At 47.4% G+C, this 23,183-nt stretch overlaps 1 protein-coding gene across 5 annotated transcripts in view; it reads right to left on the reverse strand.

Annotated features, from left to right (window-relative positions):
- SFMBT1 (Scm like with four mbt domains 1) overlaps positions 1–23,183 on the reverse strand; it is a 204,296-nt gene that overhangs the window by 37,194 nt on the left and 143,919 nt on the right. For all 5 annotated transcript variants that reach the window (XR_016438428.1, XM_090021264.1, XM_090021267.1 and 2 more), the window contains exons 10-14: positions 22,731–22,813; positions 21,153–21,279; positions 19,584–19,697; positions 13,078–13,120; positions 6,337–6,401 (exon numbers count right to left, since the gene is read on the reverse strand). Coding sequence is in view for 4 of the 5 variants with exons in the window: in XM_090021264.1 (XP_089877390.1) it covers positions 6,337–6,401; positions 13,078–13,120; positions 19,584–19,697; positions 21,153–21,279; positions 22,731–22,813 (432 nt within the window). In the remaining variant the exon portion in view is untranslated. The remainder of the gene's footprint in view (positions 1–6,336; positions 6,402–13,077; positions 13,121–19,583; positions 19,698–21,152; positions 21,280–22,730; positions 22,814–23,183) is intronic.

The raw sequence follows: 23,183 nt of genomic DNA on the forward strand, positions 1-23,183 counted from the left end.
TTGAAAAGGACATGGAGAAATTAGACAGGTCCAGAGGCAGGCAACACAAAAGATCACAGGTTTGGAAAACAAATCAAATGAGGAGGTTGAAGGAAACAAGTATGATCAGCTTGAAGAAAAGGCACTTAAGATACAAGAAGACATGGCAGTCAGTATTCAAATATCTGAAGTGTTGCCATAAAGAGGAGGGAAAACAAATTTTATTTTCTTGCTGCAGAGAGTAGGATGCGGACCGATAGTTTGAAGTTGAAGCAAAGTATGGTTAAATTGGTGTAACAGAGTCTGGGGCTCCTGTTACTTTAAGGAGAAAAGCTGCAGCTGATAGAGCCCAGGCAGCAGAATACAGGCCAGAAACAAGAAAGGCAACAGAGAAACACTGCTGCCTAGGCAGGGAGCTGCTCATTAAAGTAAGGGGGTGCCCCTGCAGCCTGGTCAGGAGAACTCTGCTTAAGATGCTTGTTGCAAAGGTAGCTGCTAGGCAGTAAAACAGCAGGGCAGAACCTAGTTTGTGCAGCTGGGGTGCTGCTAGAGCAACAGTCACAAGCTGCCATGGAAACCAGCCATCAGGTCATAAGGAGAAACTCCTGTGGCTGGCTGGGACACCACCTGATCTGAAGGGCTTATAAACTACCTAAGCTCAGAGCCTGAGCCAAAAACACAGTCTGGCCCTGTAAGCTGCAGAGAGAAGAGCTCTTAGTTTGAAGAGTATTTAACAGAATGCCCAATGAACTCCTGGCACATCCTGGGAATGCAAGTAAAGCACTGAAGGCTTGCTACTAGGGGGATATGACCAAGGGCCAGTAGGGTGTAACACAGCCAGCCGGCTTGGAGTTTTGTGTTATAGCCAAAGAGCTAAGTTCTTTGTTATAGTTTACACCGGTGGTTTGGGTTTGGGACTACCAGGGGATGGCAAAGGTCCCAACAGTGACTGAGGGCATGAGAGTGTCTTGAGGCCTGCCAGGGAAAAGGGAAGATGGAACATGGAAGCATAGGCGGCAGAAGGCTGGGGTGAAGGGGCTCATTCCCCTCAGATGTGGGGCAGCAGGGGTCACAAGGCAGCCTGGCCACGGGCTGCAGCCAGGATCATAGCCTGGCATGGGGATCACTAGCAGTACAGCAGGAAAGTACATCTACTCTGAAGGGGAAGGGACTTGGGGGTACAGATTGAGGTCCTCACATTGAGGGAGAGAGTGGCACACAGGCCATTAGCAGGAGCTGGAGTAAATGGGGCACTGGCTGGGCTGGGTCATGGGACAATCAGAGCCCAGGTGGCTTGCCCAGGGGCTGGTGGGGGCAGGGCTCCCACTGCTGTGCACACCTTGGTGGAGGCCCAAGAGGCATGTGGCCTCCAATCTGTGTGTGGGGCGAAGGTGGCTGCGCACAGGGCTTTGCTTCATGCTGCAGGTGCCCCAGGAGTGGCACAATACCATATGCCTCCTGCTGCTGGGCTGCAGTGTGTCCCCTGCCCGCCTGGCAGCAGGATGCATATGGTATCACACTGCTCCCAGGGCAGCTGCAGCAGGGAGGAAAGCCCAGTGCACAGAGGCAGCCACCTCTGCTCTGCACACAGATCGGAGTGGGGCACATGGCCCCTGGGTCTCTGCCGGGGTGTCCACAGTGGCAGCAGCCCCCGTGTCCCTGGATGAGCCGTCTGGGCTCTGACTGTCCCACGACCCAGCCCGACCAGGGCCCCATTCACCCAACCCCTGCCCCACTCACTCCCTCACTGCTGGGGCCTCGATCTGCCCCCTCACAGTCCTTCCCTTTCCCCCACAGACTTACCTGCTGGGAGGGGAGGGAGCACATGCGCTCAGCCCCTATAAATAATTTTTTATCCCTCTACCAATGCATGGAAGATATTGTAATTAGCTGTTTTGAAATCAAAACTTCACAACTTAAGAAGGAAGAAGCAAAATTCAGCATCTTGCCTGCCACTGGACATGGTGAAGTAAAAAAACAGCTCCAGCCTTTCTTTGAGCCCAGTTTGCATACTTACCCAATGCTCAAACCAGGGGCCAGGGGACACAGCATCCAGGCAGGGCAGAGACAAGGCCCAGGGATGCAGACCCAGCCAAAGTAGGCTCAGAACACAGTGCTCAAAGGGGGCAGACATTAGGGCCAGAAGGCCAAGAAACAAAATAAGAAAGACTAGGGCTCGAGCCCAGAAACCAGGCCCAGAAGAGTGGGCCTAGGTTAGAAAGCCCAGTGAGAGTAAAGGGGTGGAGTCTGGGAAGGTTGAAGCACCAGCAAGGAAGAATGGCTGAATAGCAACACCTGAGGCATGGGCAGAGGCTGTGAATAGCTCTTAAGGCTGCTGATGCCCTGGTGGGCACAAATGGGCCAGGACAGCCCACTTAGCTTGAGGGCCAGATGGAGACCATTGAGGTTTGGAAGGGATCTGCTGGCTGTCAGAGGAATTGAGGCCTACTCTAGGACCCATTAGGTGGCCCCCCTTTCAATCAGACAAGTACATCAAGGCATGGCTGGCAAGTGAGGAGGGGAGGGTACCCTAGAGCTGGAGCATGGCATAGGATGCGTGAGCACCAGGGATCCTGGTATTCTCTGATTTTAAAAAAAAAATCCCCCATTTTTGGATTTAAAAAAGTAACATTCCACATTTTTTCATGATCAAAATGAAATGTCGCTAATATATAAATATATATATACAGTGGTGTTTCATTTTAATCACACAAAAATGTGGATTTTGGGTTACTTAACCTGAAATTTGGGTTTGTTTGTTTATTTTTTTTAAACCAGTGAAAACCAGGATTCCTGGTGACCACCAAGGACAGTCACAGCTGCCCCTGAGGCTCAAACCTTCCTACAGTTAGAGATCTGGAAAATCTTCTTCACTGTTAAAACAGTGCGGCAGTGGAAGACTCCCTAGGGGAGTTCTTGAATCTCCATCACTGGAGGTGTTCAAAAAGAGGTTGGATAAGTATGGGTCAGGGATGGTCTAAGAGTAGTTATGCCTATGCAGTACTATGGATATTTCCTATGCTTTCTGGGCTTTGCTGGTTGCTGGATGGGGCCAGAAAATTTTCCCCACTCCTGCTGCTATATGTGTTAGCAGGAGCAGGAGGGGAAGGGGTTTATCTTGGAAACACTAGGTATTGCAACCAATGCTGGAGAAGTTGACTGGGGTGTGGCCAATGGCCCCACTGGGACTTCAACCCAGAGGTTTTTGGCTAGAGGGTTTTCTTTCTCTTCCCAGAGCAAGACCTATCACTAGGGTCAGGAAGGAATTTTACCCCCATGGTCAGATTGGTATGGCTTGTGGGGGTTTTGTTTTCCTAATAGGGGGGAGGGAAGCATGACCCTCTTCCTTGAAACTCTGCAGCAGAAAGACCCTGGCCACCATCGTCTACCTGTGGCAGATTTAGGTGCTATGCCTTGTGGTTGTGTCAGGGTTGATTGAATCGTTTTGCTAATAGGTTAGACAATGGATTTGTATAGGATAGTTTGGATAAGGATGATCCTACCTCAGGCAGGAGGCTGGACTAGATGACCTCTGAAGGTCCCTTCCAGCTGTTCTTTTCTATGATTCTATGATCCTGGTATATTTAACAAAAAGCACTTAGATAGCTTACAGGAAAACGTCCAGGAACAATCAAGATATGATTAATACAACACTAATGGCCCTGACTTCCACTGGGATATCCATTCCTGGGAGAAAAGATACTAAAATAACCTAACTTTCAAAATTTGGAGCCCAAAACTTTCAAGATTAACGCAACACAGTTTTCATGGCACCAGATGCAGTAATAATTGCATGCTTTTACCAACTGCAGATTTATTTGGGATATATAATTTTAAAAAAATGTTTAACTTCCTCTAACTCAATGATCAACTAATAACCAGAGCTCCTGGTTTTCTCTCGTAATAAAAACATCCCCAATTTCCAGATTTAAAATAGTAGTCCAAAATCCATGTTTTTCCATGATCAAAATGAAACACCATTATTATATTTCTATATATATATCTATCATCAGAGAAAACCAGGATCCCTGCTGATAACACAGCAGGTTAGACACAGATGTTACTGGGAACTACTCCCCACTCTCAGAGTCCTTTGACTAGGGGAAGGAGGGAAGTCCAACCAGACAACACAGCTCACCTGAAACCCATGCTAGATGGGAGGAAGGGAGCACCTATGAATGAGCAGCTAATTGCTTAATTGATGAGTCATTGGGTTGCTCACTTTTTTCTTGGGCTCTGAGCACAAATTCCCCTCATCCTTTCCCTAGCCCTCCCACCTCCTCACCCCTCCCTCCCTGCCCTGCTGCCTTCTGGTCCCTGCTGGGGAGCCCTGTGGCTTCCTTTCCCCACTTCCCTGCCAGACTATGCCCATCCTGAGCTAAAGGATAACTAGTAAGCTAACTGGTTATTATTTCACTTATCAGTTAAACACATGCATGATTAATTGTTTTAGCTTTCACATCCCTAAGACTTATTCATCACTTGACAGACTATATTCAGAGTAAAGATTGTCAAAACCCTTCCTTTTGCACTATCGCATTGCTGGATATTGAGATCATTGATTCATAGCTGGCAGATAAAATATATGGCTCATGGGTTATATCCAGCCTGCAAGGCCATATCATTTGTTCTGCAGAGCTCCAAGAGAAGCAGGGAATTCAAGGGCTGGGCACAGGGGGCAGAGCCTGATTCCAAAATCCAGGATATGGAGACCTGTTAGGGCAGGGGTGGGCAAAATGTGGTCCACAGGCCACATCTTGTCTACTAGGCAATTTCATCTGGCCAACAGGAACCCACCAACTAGTTGTACCTTGCCCAGCCCACATGGCTTGCACCCACCTTTGTGGGCAGAAGGGCCTGGCCCAGCCTAGGCAGAACACAGCTTCCAGGCAGAGCTGCTCTTGCCACTGCTTCAGTTGCCGGGGGACCTGCTCAGCTTCCCTGGTGTTCTGCTTGTTCCAGGCATCAGGTAGAGAAGTGGCAGGGGTGGGACCAGAGGGAGCTGCAGCTGGGCAGGAGTGCACAGCATGGGGCTGGGGCAGCACAGAACCCATGCCCAAGGTGTGAGTGAGGCAGGGGTGGGTGTGAGGGAGGGAGAGTGGGGGGGTGGTGACCCCACACATACTCCCCACCATGGCGCACAGCCCCTGCCAGCAGTGGCAGCAGAAGCAGTGGGGGTCAGTGCTCATGGCCTGTGCAGGTGCTGCTTTCTGGCAGCATGCAGCTCTGGCCAGCACTGCATATGGTGGTGAGGGGTGCAGCCTGGCTGGCACACCTCTACTCATCACAAGTGCAGCTCCTGGCACTTGTGCATCACTGAACAAAGCTCTACACAAAGCAGGGGCTCCCCTCCACTTCTGGTGGAGTCCCAGGACCTGCATGGAAGACTTGCAAAGGCAGCCGGCACCACTGCGCAGGGCTTCCCTCAGTGGTGCACAACTGTTGGGATCTGCACATGCACCATGTGGAGCCCCACGTGACAGAGGCAGTCTGGCGAGGCTGCGCTCCTTGCCACCATGTGCAGTGCTGCCCAAAGTTGTGCGCCACTGGGTGTCAGCACCTGTGCAGGCCATGAGCACCAGCCCTCTGCTGCTGCTGCTGCTGCTGGGGGTGGGGGCTATGCACCATTGGGGGTCCCTATACCTCCTCACCCTCCCTCACACCCCACAAACACCACATACCCATGCCCTGCCACATATATACCCTATTGCTCCCTCTCACACCCCCTAACAAGTTCCCCCCCCACACCCTACCATACACACACCCACCCCTAACCACACACAACACAAAAGAGTAAGACTTTATTTTTGAGTTATTATGCAATAATCTCTATATGCAGTACACAGACATATCATGACAAAAATATTTTTTGAAATAAAATGTAAATGTTTATAGTAGGTGTTTAGCTTTTAGTATACGATCAAGAACCAGAAAAAAACTAAGATGGCAACTCTCCCCTCCCAAAAAGAGTACTTTCGGGGCAAGGGTGACAAAAGAGGGACTTTTGGTGGCAAAGGGCAGGGGTTAGAGGGCAGAACATTTTGGTCCCAAAATGGTGACCGGGGGTGGGGCAGCTGTCAAGGGGCAGGGCTACCCTTGCAGTCCTCAATAGCTCACCAAAACTCATTAAGCGGCCTTCCAGCCAAAATAACTGCCATCCCCTGTGCTAGGGATCCGTGTTAGTGGCAGAAGGCAAGCAACAACTTAACTCATGCTGCTCCCTGCCACTGCCTTGCAGGCTGGATCTGGCCTCAGGATGGTGCTCGTGGCAGAAGTGGTGGGGGGAAGGTCAAAACAATTTGTCACCCTTGATCTAGTGTTTTTACAGCTTCTTAACCCAATGACCAAATCTCTCACCTGAGTCAGCAGAGTTCAGTTCCTGATTCTTCAGTCCTTCATGGACTGCCTTTGAAGATAGAATTCTGAAATGATAAAGATGGCATTGGGAAGAGTGCAAGGATGAAGAGATTTCCATACACCAATTGCTTAAAGGCTTGCTCTTATTCCGCTTTCAATTTTGGGTTTAAATAATCTATTCTAAATCACAGTCCTCCCTTTGTAACATCTTCAGCTCTATGCTGATCTTTTTTTACATGCACCAATTATTGGTCTGAATGCATAAAGGCCAAATGTACTGACCTAGCCCAGAGGTATCAAAGTTATTTGGCCTGCCAACCGGGGTGGGGGGCAGTCTATGGGCTACATAAGTCCTACAGACTGGTCCTCCATCCTGGAGCCAATGTGTAGGGCTGGGCCAGCATAAGTACCGCATGAAGCATGTGCTTCAGACTGGCCCTGTACCCTATGTGCAGCACATGCTCTACCTCTAGCCCCTTGCGACACATTCAGTATGCACCTGCCACGGACCTGTCCAGGGCATAGGCTGCATGTGGGGCTGTTCTGGCGCATGTGCTGCATGAGGTGCCACCACCAGCCTGGCCCTGTGCAATGGATGCAGCCCAGCTCAAAACACATGTGCCACATGCACCAGATATCAGTCCTGGCTCCACACAGCACACACTAAACTGGCCACACAAGCTCCACATGGGTCAGGGCTGGTACATACTGCATGCAGGCCTAATCCAAGACCCACAGGCAACATTATGGGTTGAATGATAGGGCTCCATGGACTGTATCAAATAAAGCTGGATTATAAATCACTAAAGCAGTGATTCTCAACCAGGGTGCCAGGGCAGCCTGGAGTACTATGACATCCTTTGGAGGATGTAAAAGGAGACACCCCAAGCAATCAGTGAGTGAGTAAACAGGGGCAGTAAACAGGGTAGTTTGCAAGCAGTTTGCTGAGGAAGAGGATCCAGGCACCAGATTACCACTCTGGGAAGGTAAGTGAGCCAGAGCTGCCTGGGTGTTTGGTTTGCTGAGTGTTTGGTGGGCTGGGTGTTTGGTCATGTGCTCTGAACAGTTGGGCGATTGCTGCCTGTGTCTGATAAAAGCAGTACCAAGGGAGTGGAGTTAGTCCAGGCCTGGGAAGGTATAAAATTAGAAGATTCCCTTTGCGACCAGGGAGTCAGCAAACAGGGCAGTTTGCAGGTCAGTTCTGAGGTCAGTTTGCTGCCCCCCTCTTTGAAGAGAATCCTTTAAGGTAGGGGTTTTCAACCTTTTTGGGTCAGTATACCCATCGCAGTCAGTCAAGAAGGAAAGAGTCCCCTGCCGGCCAGTCGATGAGTGGTGGGGGTCCCCAGCGCTGATTCGTTAGTGTGCTAGTGGTGAAAGAAGAGGTTAGCGACTATTTAGAAAAGTTGGATGCATACAGAGGGCTGGGTGCGATGCACCTGAGAGTGCTGAGGGAGTTGGCTGATGTGACTGCAGAGCCACTGGCCATCTTCTTTGAAAACTCGTGGTGATCAGGAGAGGTCCCAGATGATTGGAAAAGGGCAAATATAGTGCTCATCTTGAAGAAAAGGAAGAATGAGCATCCAGGGAACTACAGACCTGTCAGCCTCACCTCAATCCCTGGAAAAATCAGGGAGCAGGTCCTCAAGAAATCCATTTGGAGGAGAAGGTGATGATTAGGAACAGTTTGCATGGACTCACCCAAGGTAAGTCACACCTGACCAATCTGACTGGCTTCTATGATGAGATGACTCCTTATAGGAAGGGAGGGCCTATTGCAAGATAAACCACTCTGCAGCAGTCCAGCAGCTAGGCAGCAACAGTAAGCTACCATGGGATGAAGCCAGGAATCCTAAAGAGAAAGTACCTGATGGTACCTGGAGAAGTCATTTGACTGGAAAGGAGCAGGGCCTGGGAGATATATGCCCAGGGCTGAGCCAAAGCAGTCAGTCTGGCCCTACCGGCTGGAGCGGAAAGACCTTCCAAGCAGAGAGGCTGCAGAAGACTGCCTGGATGTCTCCTGAGCTTATAGAAGCCCTGAAAGTAAGGCTTGGATGGTCTGCAGGGGAACATGACCAGAGTGAGGAAGTCCATCTTACAGCCATAGGGTGTATGATTTTGTTTATCGTTTAAACTGGCAGTTTGGGACTAGAAAGAGGTGAGAGGAGGTCCCAGAGTGCTAGGGAGGCATCTGCGGCTCTAGTTTGCTGGAGCAGGATGCAAGCTTCAGTGTACCCCAGAAGTGGCAGAGATAGGGCTAGATAGCCCAGAGAATGGCAACAATGGGCTAGAAGCCCAAAGCTCAAGACAGGCGGAGATTAAGAGCCCGTGAGAGACAAATGGGGTGGGGGAAAATCTGGAAGGGGAAGAGATAAGAGCCCAGGAGGGCATGACAAAGGCTGGAGGCCAAGAAGCTAGGCATGGTGCAGTGGATCTAGGCAGACAAGGACCAGCCAAAGCAGTGGGGTGGAAGCCTAGAAGGTTGAGGCTCCAACAAAGGAGTGGAGGCCTAAAGTGGCTTGAGGCAAAGCTAAATGATGAATGGAAACACCTGCAAGGCATGGGAATGGCCGTAGGGGAGATTTGGAGGATGTGATTAGCCCATAAGGCAATAGGTGTCTTCAAGGACATGTACAGGTAGGGAGGGCTAACAAAGCATGAGAACTGGAATGAGTCCAGCAAGATCTGAAGGGCAGGAGGCTAGTGTAAAGCTTGCTCTACTGCCCTGGGGGCAGCCTCCCCTTCCAAACTACTAAGAGCTTCAGGGTGTGGCAGGTGAGGATAAAAGGAGGGTACATAGAGCTGGAGCAGAAGAGGAACTAAATGACCACCAAGGGGGCGTCATGGAGCACAGATCTTGTTACAGTTTCCCACAACATTCTTGCAAGTGAGCTAAGAAAGTATGGGCTGGAATGGACTATAAGGTAGATATAAAACTGGCTGAATCATTGGGCTTAAAAATGAATGGCTCAATGTCTAGCTGGCAGCAGGCATCAAGTGGAGTGCCCCAGGGGTCAGTTCTAGGGCCAGTATTGTTCAACACCTTGATCAATGACCTGGAAGATGGGATGGAGTGCTCCCTCAGCAAGTATGCAGATGACACCAAGGAGGAGCAGTAGTAGATGCACTGGCCCACTGGCTTAGCAAAGAAAGACTCAGGGGTTACAGTGGACAATAAAATTAAATACAAGCCAAGAAGGTGCCCTAATTGTAAAAAGGCTAACTGCATACTGGGCTGCATTAGTAGGAATGTTGTGAACAGATCAAGGAAAGTGATTATTCCCTTCTATTTGGCACTGATAAGACAACATCTGGAGTACTGTGTCCAGTTTTGGGCCCCCACTACAGAAAGGATGTGGACAAATTAGAGAGAGTCCAGCAGAAGGCAGCAAAAATGGGTCTGAGTTATGAGAAGAGGCTAAGGGAACTGGACTTATTTAGTATGGAGAAAAGAAGACAGAAGGGTGTCACAATACAGCCACCCCAGGGATGTCTGTGATGTCCGTAGGGCACCACGACCGTGCAAGCTCCGCCTTATGGGTGCCTACTAGTCTCACCTGCCATGTCTTGCTGTCATAAATGATGGATTGGGAGGCTGCCCTTGAGTTGCTGCTCAATCACAGCGCTGACAGTCTCTTCTAAAGCCCATTGATAGCTGGACTCCTTTATTGGGTCCCACACTAAGGAGGTGCCCTGCGATACCCCCAAGCCTTATGGCCTAGATGCATGGCTCCAAACCTCCCCTTTGCCATCCACGAGGCTTGGAGTATGGTGTTCAGACATTGTCCCTCCGAGGCCTTTGGTCATCGCTGGGCTCTTGGCAGCCCTGTCTCTCTCTCTCTGTGCCCACCTGGCGCTGGGCTCTTGGCAGCCCATGGCACTGGGGTCTGCTCACCCCCTTTGTCACTGCACCCCTGGTGCTGGGGTCCCCACACTGTAGTGGGCCCCCAATGAGGCCACTTCATTCCCTAATAGCCACAGCCCAATCCACCAGTCTATAAACAGAAATCGAAATATGAGCCCCTGGGCTCTAGCATAATGCAAGGATTTCAGGGTGTACTCTGTCCCTTTAAAAGAGTTAAACCTCCCCCCTAGCACTAAATGCCTTGTAGGCCAGGTTTCTGGTGAGCTCCTGGAGCCCCTTAATCCTACCAGAAGTCAAGCATCTCCACTTAGTTTCTTCTAAGGGAGCTCCTTCCCCCTTGGCTGCTGGCAGAGAACTGACTCTCTAGTCCCAGTCTTGGGATTTATAAGTGCCCCAGGCCCTGCCCCTTCTGGTCAGCAGAATGCCTGCAGGTGCAGGCTAATTCCCCCATTCCTACTGCCACGGTAACCTGCAGCTGTGGAGTTCCTAACTGACTACTAGGGCCTTCTCCCTAGGCAATTTCTGCCCTTAAATGAGTAGGCACCTTAGTGCCCTGCGACAAAGGGATTTTAATAGCAACCTTCAACTACCTGAAGGCTGATTCCAAAGAGGATGGAACTAGACTTTTCTTAGTGGTGACAGAACAAGGAGAATGGTCTCAAGTTGCAGCAAGGGAAGTTTAAGTTAGATATTAGAAGAAACTCTCTCAATAGGAGGGTAGTAAAGCACTGGAACAGATTACCCAGAATGGTTGTGGAATCTCCATCTGTGGTGGTTAAGACTCAGCTAGACAAAGCCTTGGCTGGGATGATCTAGTTGGGGATGTTGCTGCTCTGACCAGAGGGTTGGACTAGATGATCTCCTGAGGTCCCTTCCAACCCTAATTTTCTATGATTCTATGAAGGGTAACGCAGAAAATGTTAGGAAATAAGCAGATAAGGGAAGACTCAGCCTTTTTCCTGCCTGGCCACTGCCCCATGCCCACATGTCAGCCCCTCTACTTGGAGGTAAGCACTGCAATGAATACATTTGTTTTTGAAATGGGATGCTAGCTCAGTTCATAGAACTGACAGAGGATGCCTTGAGCTGAGGGCGGATGCAGAGAGCGGTAGTTCACAGAAGTCAATCACTGTGGTGCGCCGTGACCAGTGGGGTCCCCCAAGGTTCCATCCTTGGGCTATACTCTTTAACATCTTCATTAATGAGGATGATGTGGACATTGGTATCAGAAGTGGAGTGGCCAAGTTTGCTAATGACACCAAACTTTGGAGTAAAGCGTCCACACCCGAGGACAGGATGGTGATCCAGGCTGGCGTGGACAGGCTCAGAAAATGGGCACATGAAAACCTGATATTGTTCAACACCAAAAAATGCACAGTACTCCACCCTGGGTAGAAAAACCTGCAGTATGCTTACAGGCTCGGCAGTGATACACTTGTTAGCACCACGGCTGAAAGGGACTTGGGGGTCATGATTGACCACAAGATGAATATGAGCCACCAATGTGATGTTGCAGCTGTTATAGTGAGCAAAACTCTGGCTTGTATCCATAGATGTTTCTCAAGCAAATCCCAGGATGTCATCCTCCCACTGTACTTGGCCTTGGTGAGGCCGCAGCTGAAGTACTGCATCCAATACTGGGCTCCACAATTTAAAAAGGATGTGGAGAAGCTTGAAAGAGTCCAGAGGAGAGCCACGTGCATGATCAGAGGGTAGGAAAACAGGCCTTAAAATAAGAGGCTGAGAGCTATGGGACTCTTCAGCCTGGAAAAGTGCAGGCTCAGGGGGGACCTGGTGGCTGCCTATAAGTATATAAGGGGCGTATATCAGGATCTGGGGAAACACCTGTTCACCAGAGCGCCCCAAGAGGTAATAAGGTCAAATGCTCACAAACTCCTCCAAAACCGTTTCAGGCTGGGCATAAGGAAGAATTTCTTTACTGTCCGAGCCCCCAAGGCCTGGAACAGACTGCTGCCAGAGGTGGTGCAAGCACCTACTCCGGACTCCTTTAAGAGACATTTGGATGTTTATCTTGCTGGGATCCTATGACCCCAGCTGACTTCCTGCCCTTTGGGCAGGGGGGCTGGACTCGATGATCTTCTGAGGTCCCTTCCAGCCCTAATGTCTATGAAATCTATAATGATGGATGCCTTGAGTCTAAAAAAGGTTGAGAACCACTACCTAAAAGCATGTCTGTAATGTCCCAATTACAAAGATGGGGTAAATAGCCTGATTTTGTTGTTTCTTTGAGGACCTATTGTGCTAACAATACTGCAACAATTAACCATTGTACTAGTGTTGTAAGAGCCAAGTTCTCAGAAAGTTGACCCATTAAGCATTTTAATCTAGATTAGTGATTCTTTACCAGGGTGCCACAGCACCCTGAGGTACCTTGAGATTGTGTGGTACCCCAGGGCACCCGTAAAACAATGTCAACACTGTTAGGTTTACAAACATGATTACAAGATAAACCCAGAGATTTCAAATAGAAATCCATAGTTGTGGTCTTCCTGAGCTCTTTGCAACAGAAAAACTACTCTTTTTCTGTAGGCAAAAAAGAATGAAAACTAAGAGCTGGCATTTTTCAAGGAGTGCCTTGAGTCTGCCTAGGCATGCCTCAAGTCTAAAAAGGTTGTGAACCACTGGTCTAGATGGAGTAAACTGACAAAAATCCACACACCCTACTCATTAGGTGTTTCGCCCCAAACAACATTATTGTCCATTTCAGAAGGGAATATGTTTTTCCACACTTATAGTTTCTGCTGATGTTATGTGTGTGTAATGTGGGGCCTGAAAAAGACTTCACCATTTTTTTTTTGCAAACGGAAAGCTCCCAAAAGCAAATCACCATCCATACTGTTAACAAATTTGTTACTTACTGTTTTTCTGGCTGAACTACTGCAATTTTCTTCTGTTTATTTACTATAAGTTGGGGAAAAGGAGATTTGAGGGTAAGATCACAAAGTGAAAGAACAAGCAAATTTAACTTTCATTATGAAACTTTTACACATATCATTTACAACCAATATATACATTTTAGTCATCTTTGCAAAATTATCCAACCAGTATGGACTGATTAATATAATGAAATGAGGAATGGTTCTCTGTTTTATATACACACTCCTCATAAAAGATTGGAGATCTGGCAACACTTATTTGATATGTTCCTTCTATCAATTTAAGGTAATGTTAGAGTGATGTTGTAGCTGTGATGGTCCAGGAATTATGTGAGAGGCAAGGATTTCTTAGGGTGATATCTTTTATTGGACTAACTGTGTAGCTGGGATAGAGTTAGACAACCTTTCAAATTCAAGACATTGCTTCCTTGTATCTCAAAGCCCCACCCTGCCAATGAAGACTTGAATTCAAAAGCTTGCCTAACTCTGTCCTAACTATGCAGTTGGTCCAATAAACATATCACCCTAAGAAATCCTTGCCTCTCACATAAATATAAAGCTCATTCTTAAAGCCCATTAGGCTTAGATGCTACATACACTGCCAAAACCCAAGCCAGTCTGAAATGGCAATGCATAAGAAGTATATGTTTTTATGATTTTACCTTGGGTTTTAGATGTTCATGCAAAGTGCTTCAAATCCCTTTCCAATTTGAAGCACTTTGGCATTGTGCAGATGTACAGCTCCTGCCCTTCTGGAACACTTTAAAATGGCTATAAGGCCACGCTATGCTGGTGTTCTGCAGACATCCTAGCGTGCCTTTCAGGCCCAAGTCTCTGGAAGTCATCAAGGACAGCTGAACACAAAGGAGAATACCAACTTGCTGTCTGACCAAGCACTGCATCTCCCCTCCCTGCCATCCCCAACACCCTCACACTTCTGCTTGGAGGCCACATTCATGGAGATCTGTGCCAAACTTTCCCCAGTGCTTCATAAGCAAGCCACTGGCATAAAGGCACTCCTCATTGTGGAGAAACATTGGCTATCCCCACCTGGAAGCTCCTTTTTCTGCCGGTTGAGTGTGGTTATGAGAGCCTCCATTACTGGCTGAGGAGAAGGGCATGGTAGACATGATGTTGATGATCCAGTCTGATATGAGGTTGGGGGGACAGTCTGTTAGGATGATTCAGGTTGCAGTATTAGGAAAGGAGACCCTAGATGAGACTTATGGGTGATAAGTCTCCAAAAAACAAGCCTCCTCTGTTTCTGAACAGGAGGGACTCTCCAAATTCTAAGTTACCCTCCTACTCCCAGATAGGCTCTGAAAAGGAGGGTCCTCCCCTTTTTCCTGGGTTAGAAGCACTGGAGTTGTTCGTTTCTTGTGGACTGTCTCAGGAGCTGACAAGAGTAGGGTTCTATGAAATCATCCCCCATCATAATCTGTGATAGCTCCTTATAATAGGCATGTTGCCTGGTGGCTGCTAGAGACTTGATTAGCATCTTGGGCCTTCCTGTACAGAGCTTTCAGCAGCTTGCTCTAAAAAGGCCCTTGATACTGTCCTGTTACAGCAGAGCCCAAATCCCAGGTGTTAGGCAAATGCCTTTATGCCTGACAGTAAATAGCTGAGGTCACACCTGAGCCAGGTCCTGTGACACTGAGGCACTGGAGTTGGCATGTATCTCAAAGGCAGCTCCTTAGATCCAGAGTGTTGTGGGTCACTGGGATGCCAAAGGACCAAGCAACCCCATTCTCACACTCCCATGGAGAGTTCAAATGTTGAGTAAAGTGCTTCAAAGGGAAGTGGTTCAGAGAAATTTCTGTTGTTCTAGGTTATTTTTGAAGCAGAAAGGCCATTTTCAAGAATCAGGTGTGTATGTCTGCCCCCTCATTTTTTGGAGTGCTGCAAAGGCACTTGGAGAGCTTCACACTTTATGTCTGTCCATGCTCACTGTCTCATATTCCTTCCCCACTCTCCCTTGCCACCAACAAGCAAAAGATTCTTATAATTTTCAAATTTTGTATTTTGGAGACTGGTAACTGCATAGACTGGATGGGATTTTTATTTTTAAAGGAATAACCACTATCTCTTTCAAGCTGGCATGGTCATCTGTAGTTTGGCAAAGCATCTTACAAATAAGTAATGAACAGGACATAGGAACACATGTCTTCTATCAGAAGAGAAGACTGACAGGAAATTTTTGATCCAGTTTAAATACTGATTGCCAAATTCCCGATTTATTTCAGATGTGTTGTCTAGTTGGGCTCTCCTTCCTTTTGGCCTGGATCTTTGTACTACATATTTCCCAGTCAAATTTTTCATTATTTGTGCTGAGTGGATGACAACTTACTACTATCTCTGACCTGTGTGACATTATGTAAGGTCTTGAAATGCTCCCTCCCATTAGCCTTAATGTCTGATACTGTAATCTCAGCTCATTACTGGACACATACTAGGCAATTCCAACCATATCCTTTGCTAAGCCCATTTACATTAGTTCATCAACAGTCAACCAAGTGATACAGATATACTCTTTCCAATTTTCCTGTCACACATTGTCTTACTTGCTTTCTGTAGCAGGGGCCCAAAACTGTACATAGTACTCTAGATATGGCCTCATCAGTGCCAAATAGAGGGGAAGAATCACTTTTCTGGATCTTCTGGCAACACTCCTACTAATGCAGCCAAATACGCCATTAGCCTTCTTGGCAACAAGGGCACACTGCTGGCTCATACTCAGCTTATTGTCCACTGTAACCCCCAGGTCCTTTTCCGCAGAGCCGCTCCCTAGCTAGTCAGCGCCCAGCCTGTACTGGCACATGGGATTGTTCCATTCTAAGTGTAGGATTTTGTACTTGTCCATATTGAACCTCATGAGATTTCATTTGGCCCAATCCTCCAATTTGTGTAGGTTTCTTTAAATCCTAACCCTACCCTCCAGCATATCTACTACTCACCCACAGCTTGGTGTCATCTGTGAACTTGTTCAAGGTGCAATCCATCCCATCTTCCAGATTGTTAATGAAGATACTGAATAAAATGATCCCAGGACCGATCCCTGGGGCACTCCACTTCATACTGACTGCCTACTAGACACTGAGCTACTGACTACTACACTCTGAGCTCAATGATCCAGCTAGTTTTCTATCTTACAGTCCATTCATTCAACCCATACTTCCACAGCTTGCCTGAGAGAGTGTTGTGGGAGACCATATCAAAAGCTTTGCTAAAGTCAAGGTATACCACATCTACTGATTCCCTTGCATCTACAGAGCTAGTAATCTCATCATAGAAAGCAATCAGGTTGGTCAGGCATAACTTGCCCTTGATGAATCTATGTGGACTGTTCCTAAGCACCTTCTCCTGCACGTGCTTAGAAATGGATTTCTTCAGGATGCGTTCCACTATTTTTCCAGTAACTGAGGTGATTACCAGTGTGTAGTTCCCTGGATCCTCTTTCTTCCTCTGCTTAAATATGGCTACTATATTCATCCTTTTCCAATCATCTGGGACCTCTCCTGATTGTCAAAAGTATTCAAGGATGATGGCCAGGGTCTCTGCAATCACATCAGCCAACTCCCTCAGCACCCTCAGGTGCATCCCATCTAGCCCCATGGAATTGTACACATCCAGCTTTTCTAAATAGTCCCTAAACTGTTCTTTCACATTTAGGGTTGCTTACCTTCTCTCCAAACTGTGATACCAGATGTAGTAGTCTGGGAGCTGACCTTGGCTGTAAAGACTGAGGTGAAAGGCACCAAGTACTTCAGCCTTGTCTGCATCCTCTGTCACTAGTTTGCCTCCCCCATTCAGGAAGGGGCTGACGCTTCCCCTGATTTTCCTCTTGTTACTGTTGTACTTGTAGAAACTCTTCTTGTTACCCTTCCACTAGCTGTTTGAAGAAAGCCTCATCCACCTCATCCTCCTGGTCTGGTGGTGTACAAAAGACACCCACAACAACATCACCCTTGTTGCTCTCCCCTCTGCTAGTAGCCCAGAGACTTTCAACAGGCCTATCTCAGTTTCATACTGGAGTTCTGAGCAATCATACGGCTCTCTTACATAAAGTGCAACTCCTCCTCCTCTTCTTCCCTGCCTGTCTCTCCTGAACAGTTTATATCCATCGATGACAGTGCTCCTGTCACACAAGCTATCCCATCCCACCCCACCAAGTCTCTGTTATTCCAATCTCTTCATAGTTCAGTGACTGTGCCAGGACCTCCAATTCCTCCCGCCAGTTTCCCAGGCTCCATGCATTCATGTACAGGCACCAAAGATAAGTAGCCGATTGTCCTGATTTCTCAGGAAAATGAGAACACCTCCCCTGTTGCCCACTCCTTCTTGTGCTCCCTCCAGGTCACTTCCCCACTCGCCTCAGGGCCTTGGTCTCCAGCCCCCAGCGAACTCGGTTTAAAGCCCCCCTACTAGGTTAGCAAACCTATCTGTGAAAATGCTATTCTGTCTCTTCATCAGGTGTATCCCATCTCTTCCTAACAATCCTTCATCCTGGAACACCATCCTGTGGTCAAAGAAGCCAAAGCCCTAGTGGCAACACCACCTACACAGCTATTAGGGCGGTTTCAATGCTGTTTCGACATTTCGCCCAACCATCAGGCTGGGGAAATGGGCTGAGTTCCCAACCCCAGCCCCACCATTGGGCTGGGGAAATGAACTCAGCCCAGCTGGGCTCAATTGGTTTCCCCAGCTCAACCATTGCACTGAGAAAAGGAACTCAACCTAGCTGAGCTGAGTTCCCAACCCCAGCACGATGGTCAGGCTGCGGTTGGGAACTCAGCCCAGTTGGGTTGACTTAGTTTCCCCAGCCTAATCATCCTATCCCCTGTGCTAGATCGGGCTGGGGATGGACTGACGTCCCATCACCAGTCCGATCGTAGGGCTGGGGAGGGGAACTGAGCGATTGGGCTCAGTTCCTTTCCCCAGCCTGATTGCAGCACTTGGGAGGGGAACTGAGCCCAAGCTCAGTTCCCTTCCCCTGCACTGTGATCGGCTTCCCGCAGCTCATAGGCAGGAGATGGGGAGAGCCAGGGCTGTGCTCCTGGCTGTTGCTGGGAGCGCAGTCCTGGTTCTCCCCTGTTTCTCACCACCTCACTGCTGGCTGCTTCAAAACTCAAAATGTTTTTAAACTTTCAAAACTTTTTGACTAGCCTCATTTTGTTTTGAGGCTGTTTTGAAGCCTTTGTTTCAATTCGATTTCACAGTTTTGAACTCAAAATGAGTCGAAACAGTGTCAAATCGAAACAGCTGGCAAAATTTGGCACAGCCCTAACAGGTATGCATTGATTTGCAGGATGCACCCACTCCTGCCCGGGCCCTTTCCCTTGACTGAAAGGATCGAGAAAAATACCACCCGAGCCCCAGTCCCCTTCACCCTTGCACCCCAAGCCCCGTAGTCACTTTTGATTTGCTGAGGGTTTCCCCCAGCAGTATCATTGGTGCCACATGAATGAGCAGCATGGGGTAGTAGTCAGAGGGTTGGATGAGTCTCAGTAATCCATCAGTGACATCTCATATCTGGACCCCAGGTAAGCAGCAGACCTCCCAAGACAACAGGTCAGGCTGGCAGATAAATGCCTCTGTCTCCTGCAGAAGGGAGTCTCTCCAACCACCAGCATCTGTTGCTTCTTGGTGGTGGTGGTCTCAATGTCCCTCACCTTTCTGAGGCCTGGCCTGTCCTCCTCCACCAATGGAATGTGCTCCTTCCCCTCTGTTGCTAGAGCTCTATATCTGTTCTCCAGATGCGGAAATGAATATTTCTGCTTGCTGCCAGAGGTCATAAGATTCCACCTTCCACCTTCCTCAGAGTCCATGTCCTTTCTCTTCTCTAGTGCTGCCTTTGGAAGTTCTTCCTCCACAGTCCTGGAGGTCTCATCTAGCATCAAACTGATGAACTGCTTCAGAGCCTCACCACTTCCTCCTGTACATCTTTTGTCTGCTCCCTGAGAGACACCACCAGAAGGCACCACTCACATTGCAGGGACTCCCCCACCTGGCCATCACTGGAAGGAACCTGCAAACCATAATCCCCACAGCACCAAACCTGGACCTAGGTGGAAGCCTTGATGGTGACTGGTCCCACCTGGACAGAAACCTCACGTGTAAGCAGAGGCAGTGATAGTGGCTCTGGCACTGTGACATCCTCCAGCCATTTCCCTGGGTCTCTTAATTGGCCTCCTCTCTCTTACTGCCCTTCTTCCAAGAACGTGTGTGTGTGTGTGTTAATATTTGTGTTTCCCAGTTACTCCAGCAGGAAGGAATGGGCAATGGAATACTTGCAGAGTACATGGATTCCCTATATGGACTGAAGTCACTCTAAGTATAGTGAGCACTGCTGTAAGCTTGTACAGTTTCATCAAAGGGGCTAATGCTGCAGTAGTTACACTTGCCTTTTTGGAGAACCTCACAAAACCTTCCATTCCTACAATGAGTACTGTTAATTACAAAAAACAAATTTGGCAGAACAGAATTAGTACCTATTGCTCTTCGAGGAGGTCTGAGCTGGTATCCATTGGTCTCGCACCAACCCACAGGAAATATATTCATAGATTCCACACTCACTATGCATTCAGGGACTGCCGTTTTGGAGCCTATTCAGTCAACAGAAGCAAAATTTAAAAAGAACAGCAGTTTTAAAACAAGTCTGTATTTCATCTGCTAAGTTTGGCAGCATAATTACTTTTGCTTAATAGAGTCTTCTGGAACAACATCAGTTGTTTATTCCTTTCCTCCCTTCATTGAATAGTAACTGTTTCCAGATCTTATTTCTTCACTCCTACAAGCAGCAGTGTCATTTCCTTTCATTCAACAGAGTAGTGGAATGAAAAGTAAGTGCAACTTGGGCCATTAAAAGAACAAATGACTGGGAGGAAGACTATAGAAAAGCATGTATAACATGGACCATCCCTATTTTGGAGATACTTTTAAAAGGAAAATCTAACAAGTGCTATACAACTTTTAGACCTCTGTTAAGTTTTGATCAAAATCAAATGTATGCACAAAATAGGACAAAGCCTATGCTCTATATAGAGAACGAGGACAGCCCTCAAACTGATGATGAAACTGGATTTGCACAGTGCAGAGACCTAATGCTGACTCTCTACATCGGTGGTTCCGAAGTTTTTTTTTTCTGCACCCTGCTGCTGGGTGCAGAGTGTGGTAGTGGTGGCGGGGGAGCTCCTGGCACGCAGCACGGCTCCTCTTTTCTGTGCGGCACCAGCGGCATTGCCCCTGAAACCCTCATTTGGGTTGCGACCTGGCGTTGGGAACCGCTACTCTACAAAGAGCAATTTTTACCTCAAGTGCGCATTGTTACGCTAATCTTATCTAGCTGGTAGATTTCCCATCCCCAAGAAGCGCTCAGTCACTGGGAAAGCTGCCTTTGAAACTGGGAGAAGGGCAACCACCACTATGAGATTCTTGGGAAGGACTAACTCTCATTGAAAGTCACAGTGCCAAGCAGCCTGTCTTCAGAAACACAACTACTTTGCTTCCAGCGTAGAAGGCAGCCTGCCTGGAGTAAGGCAGCCTGCTTGGAATAAGGCAGCACACTGGGGACAGACATTTTCTATACAAGCAGAGCCTTAATACCTAGGATGGGACAAAAAGAATAGGCCAGCAATACTGCATTCCTATTGAAGGAGATGGTACCATATTTTCTTGCATATATCATGCCTTTTTCTCCAAAATCAGAAGCTGGAAACAGGAGAGTGCAGGATATGCAGACAAATTCGGTAACAACAGTTTGTCACTTCAGCAGGGCAAAAGTCAAAATAAAGTTGGTATACAATTGGCAAGGAGCAGAATCTGCTCCTAATCAATTACTTACTACAAGGAAAGATCTTTTTTCCTTCTTTCTGCCTTTCAAAAACCAGGTGCATATCTTATTCTGAGGTATGATATATGTGATAATATGGTGACTCCTGGCCATTATTAGCAGAAAGCCTGACAATTTATTACAATCTCTGTGTCAGACTGTGGAACTAACACCATGTGTGGGAAGGTCAAATCCAGTTCAAATCTTTCTCCCATCAAATCATACTTACCTTCCAGCTGAAGCCAGAGATAGGAACCTTTCACCTTGGTAACTGTAGCAATGCAAATTTCCTCAGCATCAACAGGATTCACAGCTTCAAGCTTCATGTTCTCTTTAAATCCGTGGTCAGAAGTGAGCTAATGAAAGGATGACAGATCAAGAAGAGTTTGAATCAAGTAAATATACATGCATTTACCAGTGCACAAGTTATAAACTTCCATGTGAAGGACTATATTGAACAGTCTTGATTACATGTGTGTGATGGGAGATCTGAAAACATGTAAGCACACAAGGATCCAGAGGAATTTCTAGCGTAATTAAGAGGTGTTGGAAGATGTAAGCCTATTTCAGATTACAAGGTATTTTAGTAAAGCAAGCCAGTTAGGTATTTAATGACAGACACATGCAAGTGTGTATTTGCACCGAAACATGAGATGGATGCAGCTATGAAACTTGCTGACAGGATTTAATCAATACTATTCAGCAATTAAGAAACGCCTCCCAACAACTTTTCTGCTAGCTATCTCTTTCACCTGCAAACTGAAAATTAGCAGGCAAGGCAGAAGGTTACCTTAGTCTGCCTTTTTCCTTTGAGCCTCGAGAACTATTTTCAATGCATCTGTGACAATCCCAAGTAAATGTCTTTCCTCATCCAAATTAGGTACAGGTTTTGCATCTGGCAAGGGAGGGGCATTTTTGTTTTTTGCTTTTTTCCCAAAACAGCAGGATTTTTTTTACTGTCCCTACCTAAACCATCATCTACTGACTTTTATAACAACTAATAATTAACAACTTTGGAGATATTGTGCAGTCCTCAATGCCTCTCAACCCACCATTCTTGGAGAAAGGGTAAGTATTCAGCTACTTGCAAAGGACCACAGCTTGTATTTGCAGATAGTTAGGGGAAGGAGCAAGAAGAGAACATGGCATAAGGAGAAACTTGCCTGGAGCACTGTCTTCAAATCAAAGTGTAAGGGATGTCCCTCAATAAATTCAAGGGGCCTAAATAGTTTAAGTAAAGAAGGGTGGCAAAGGTTATAGGAAACACTTGGTGCTCCTCATATAAACTGCTCTGCTTCAGGAGACTGTGATAACATCCCCATGGTAGAGAAAGACAAATACTCTAAATCTAATCCTACGAGGTAAGAGCCTATCAGTTCATTTGTAAAAATGAGTGAGTATTTATTAAATGTTAAGTTAAAAATATAGTTTAGGAAGACAGCAGCAATCTAGATAAGTAGAAAAGGATAAGCCAAGGAAAAAAACACTTAACATACACACCCCCAGGGCAGTGCAAATTTGCAGCAACTCCGTGGAAACTACCTGTTATGTGAGGTGTTTTACTTTGGATTTATGCAGACACTGAAAACAGCATCAGGTTCATAGTCTCCTCGTTTGGAAACTCAGTGTTCAAGCACTTTGGTCCACCTTTACACACCACTCACAAGGCGCTTCTGTTTTTTTTAGTAGCCATAAGATTAGATTGAAGTACTAACAACTGCCACAGAAAGCACAATCGTTATTTAATTAGGCCACAGGTACCAATGGCCACCTACATAAGAAAAGGCATCGTTCTACAGAAGCTCACCAAAGGAAAACAGCTCTGGGGAGCAGCCTCAGCACCACACTGTTTGAGGTAGTCCGCCCAATCAAAGTCCTGCCTGGAATAACCTGAGCAAAGAGCAAGCAAAATCGTTGTTTAAATGGATTAAACATGACTGCTTTCAACCAATACTAGCATTATCCAGAATAAGGATAATTTAAATTTCTGGGCAGAGCCTCCAGACTTCATTGTCACAGAGACTTAATCCAGCACCATTCCCATTGAAGATCAGGTGGAATGTCTCCCAAACATGCACCACAGGCTCAGGCCCTACATAGTTTTTCATTCATTGGGTCAGAGCTGTCCAACTTCTGAGTGGCTAGATCCTCAAGCTTGGCCCTGCACACCATACTGGGCCACATGGCCCCCCTTGCTGCCCTGGGCATCAAAGACCCGACCCCTTACGATGTACTGTGCTGGCACCCCCGTGCTGCACTA

Source organism: Crocodylus siamensis, chromosome 11 (assembly GCF_052110815.1).
Source record: "Crocodylus siamensis isolate JL-2025a chromosome 11, ASM5211081v1, whole genome shotgun sequence".
NCBI lineage: Eukaryota > Metazoa > Chordata > Crocodylia > Crocodylidae > Crocodylus > Crocodylus siamensis.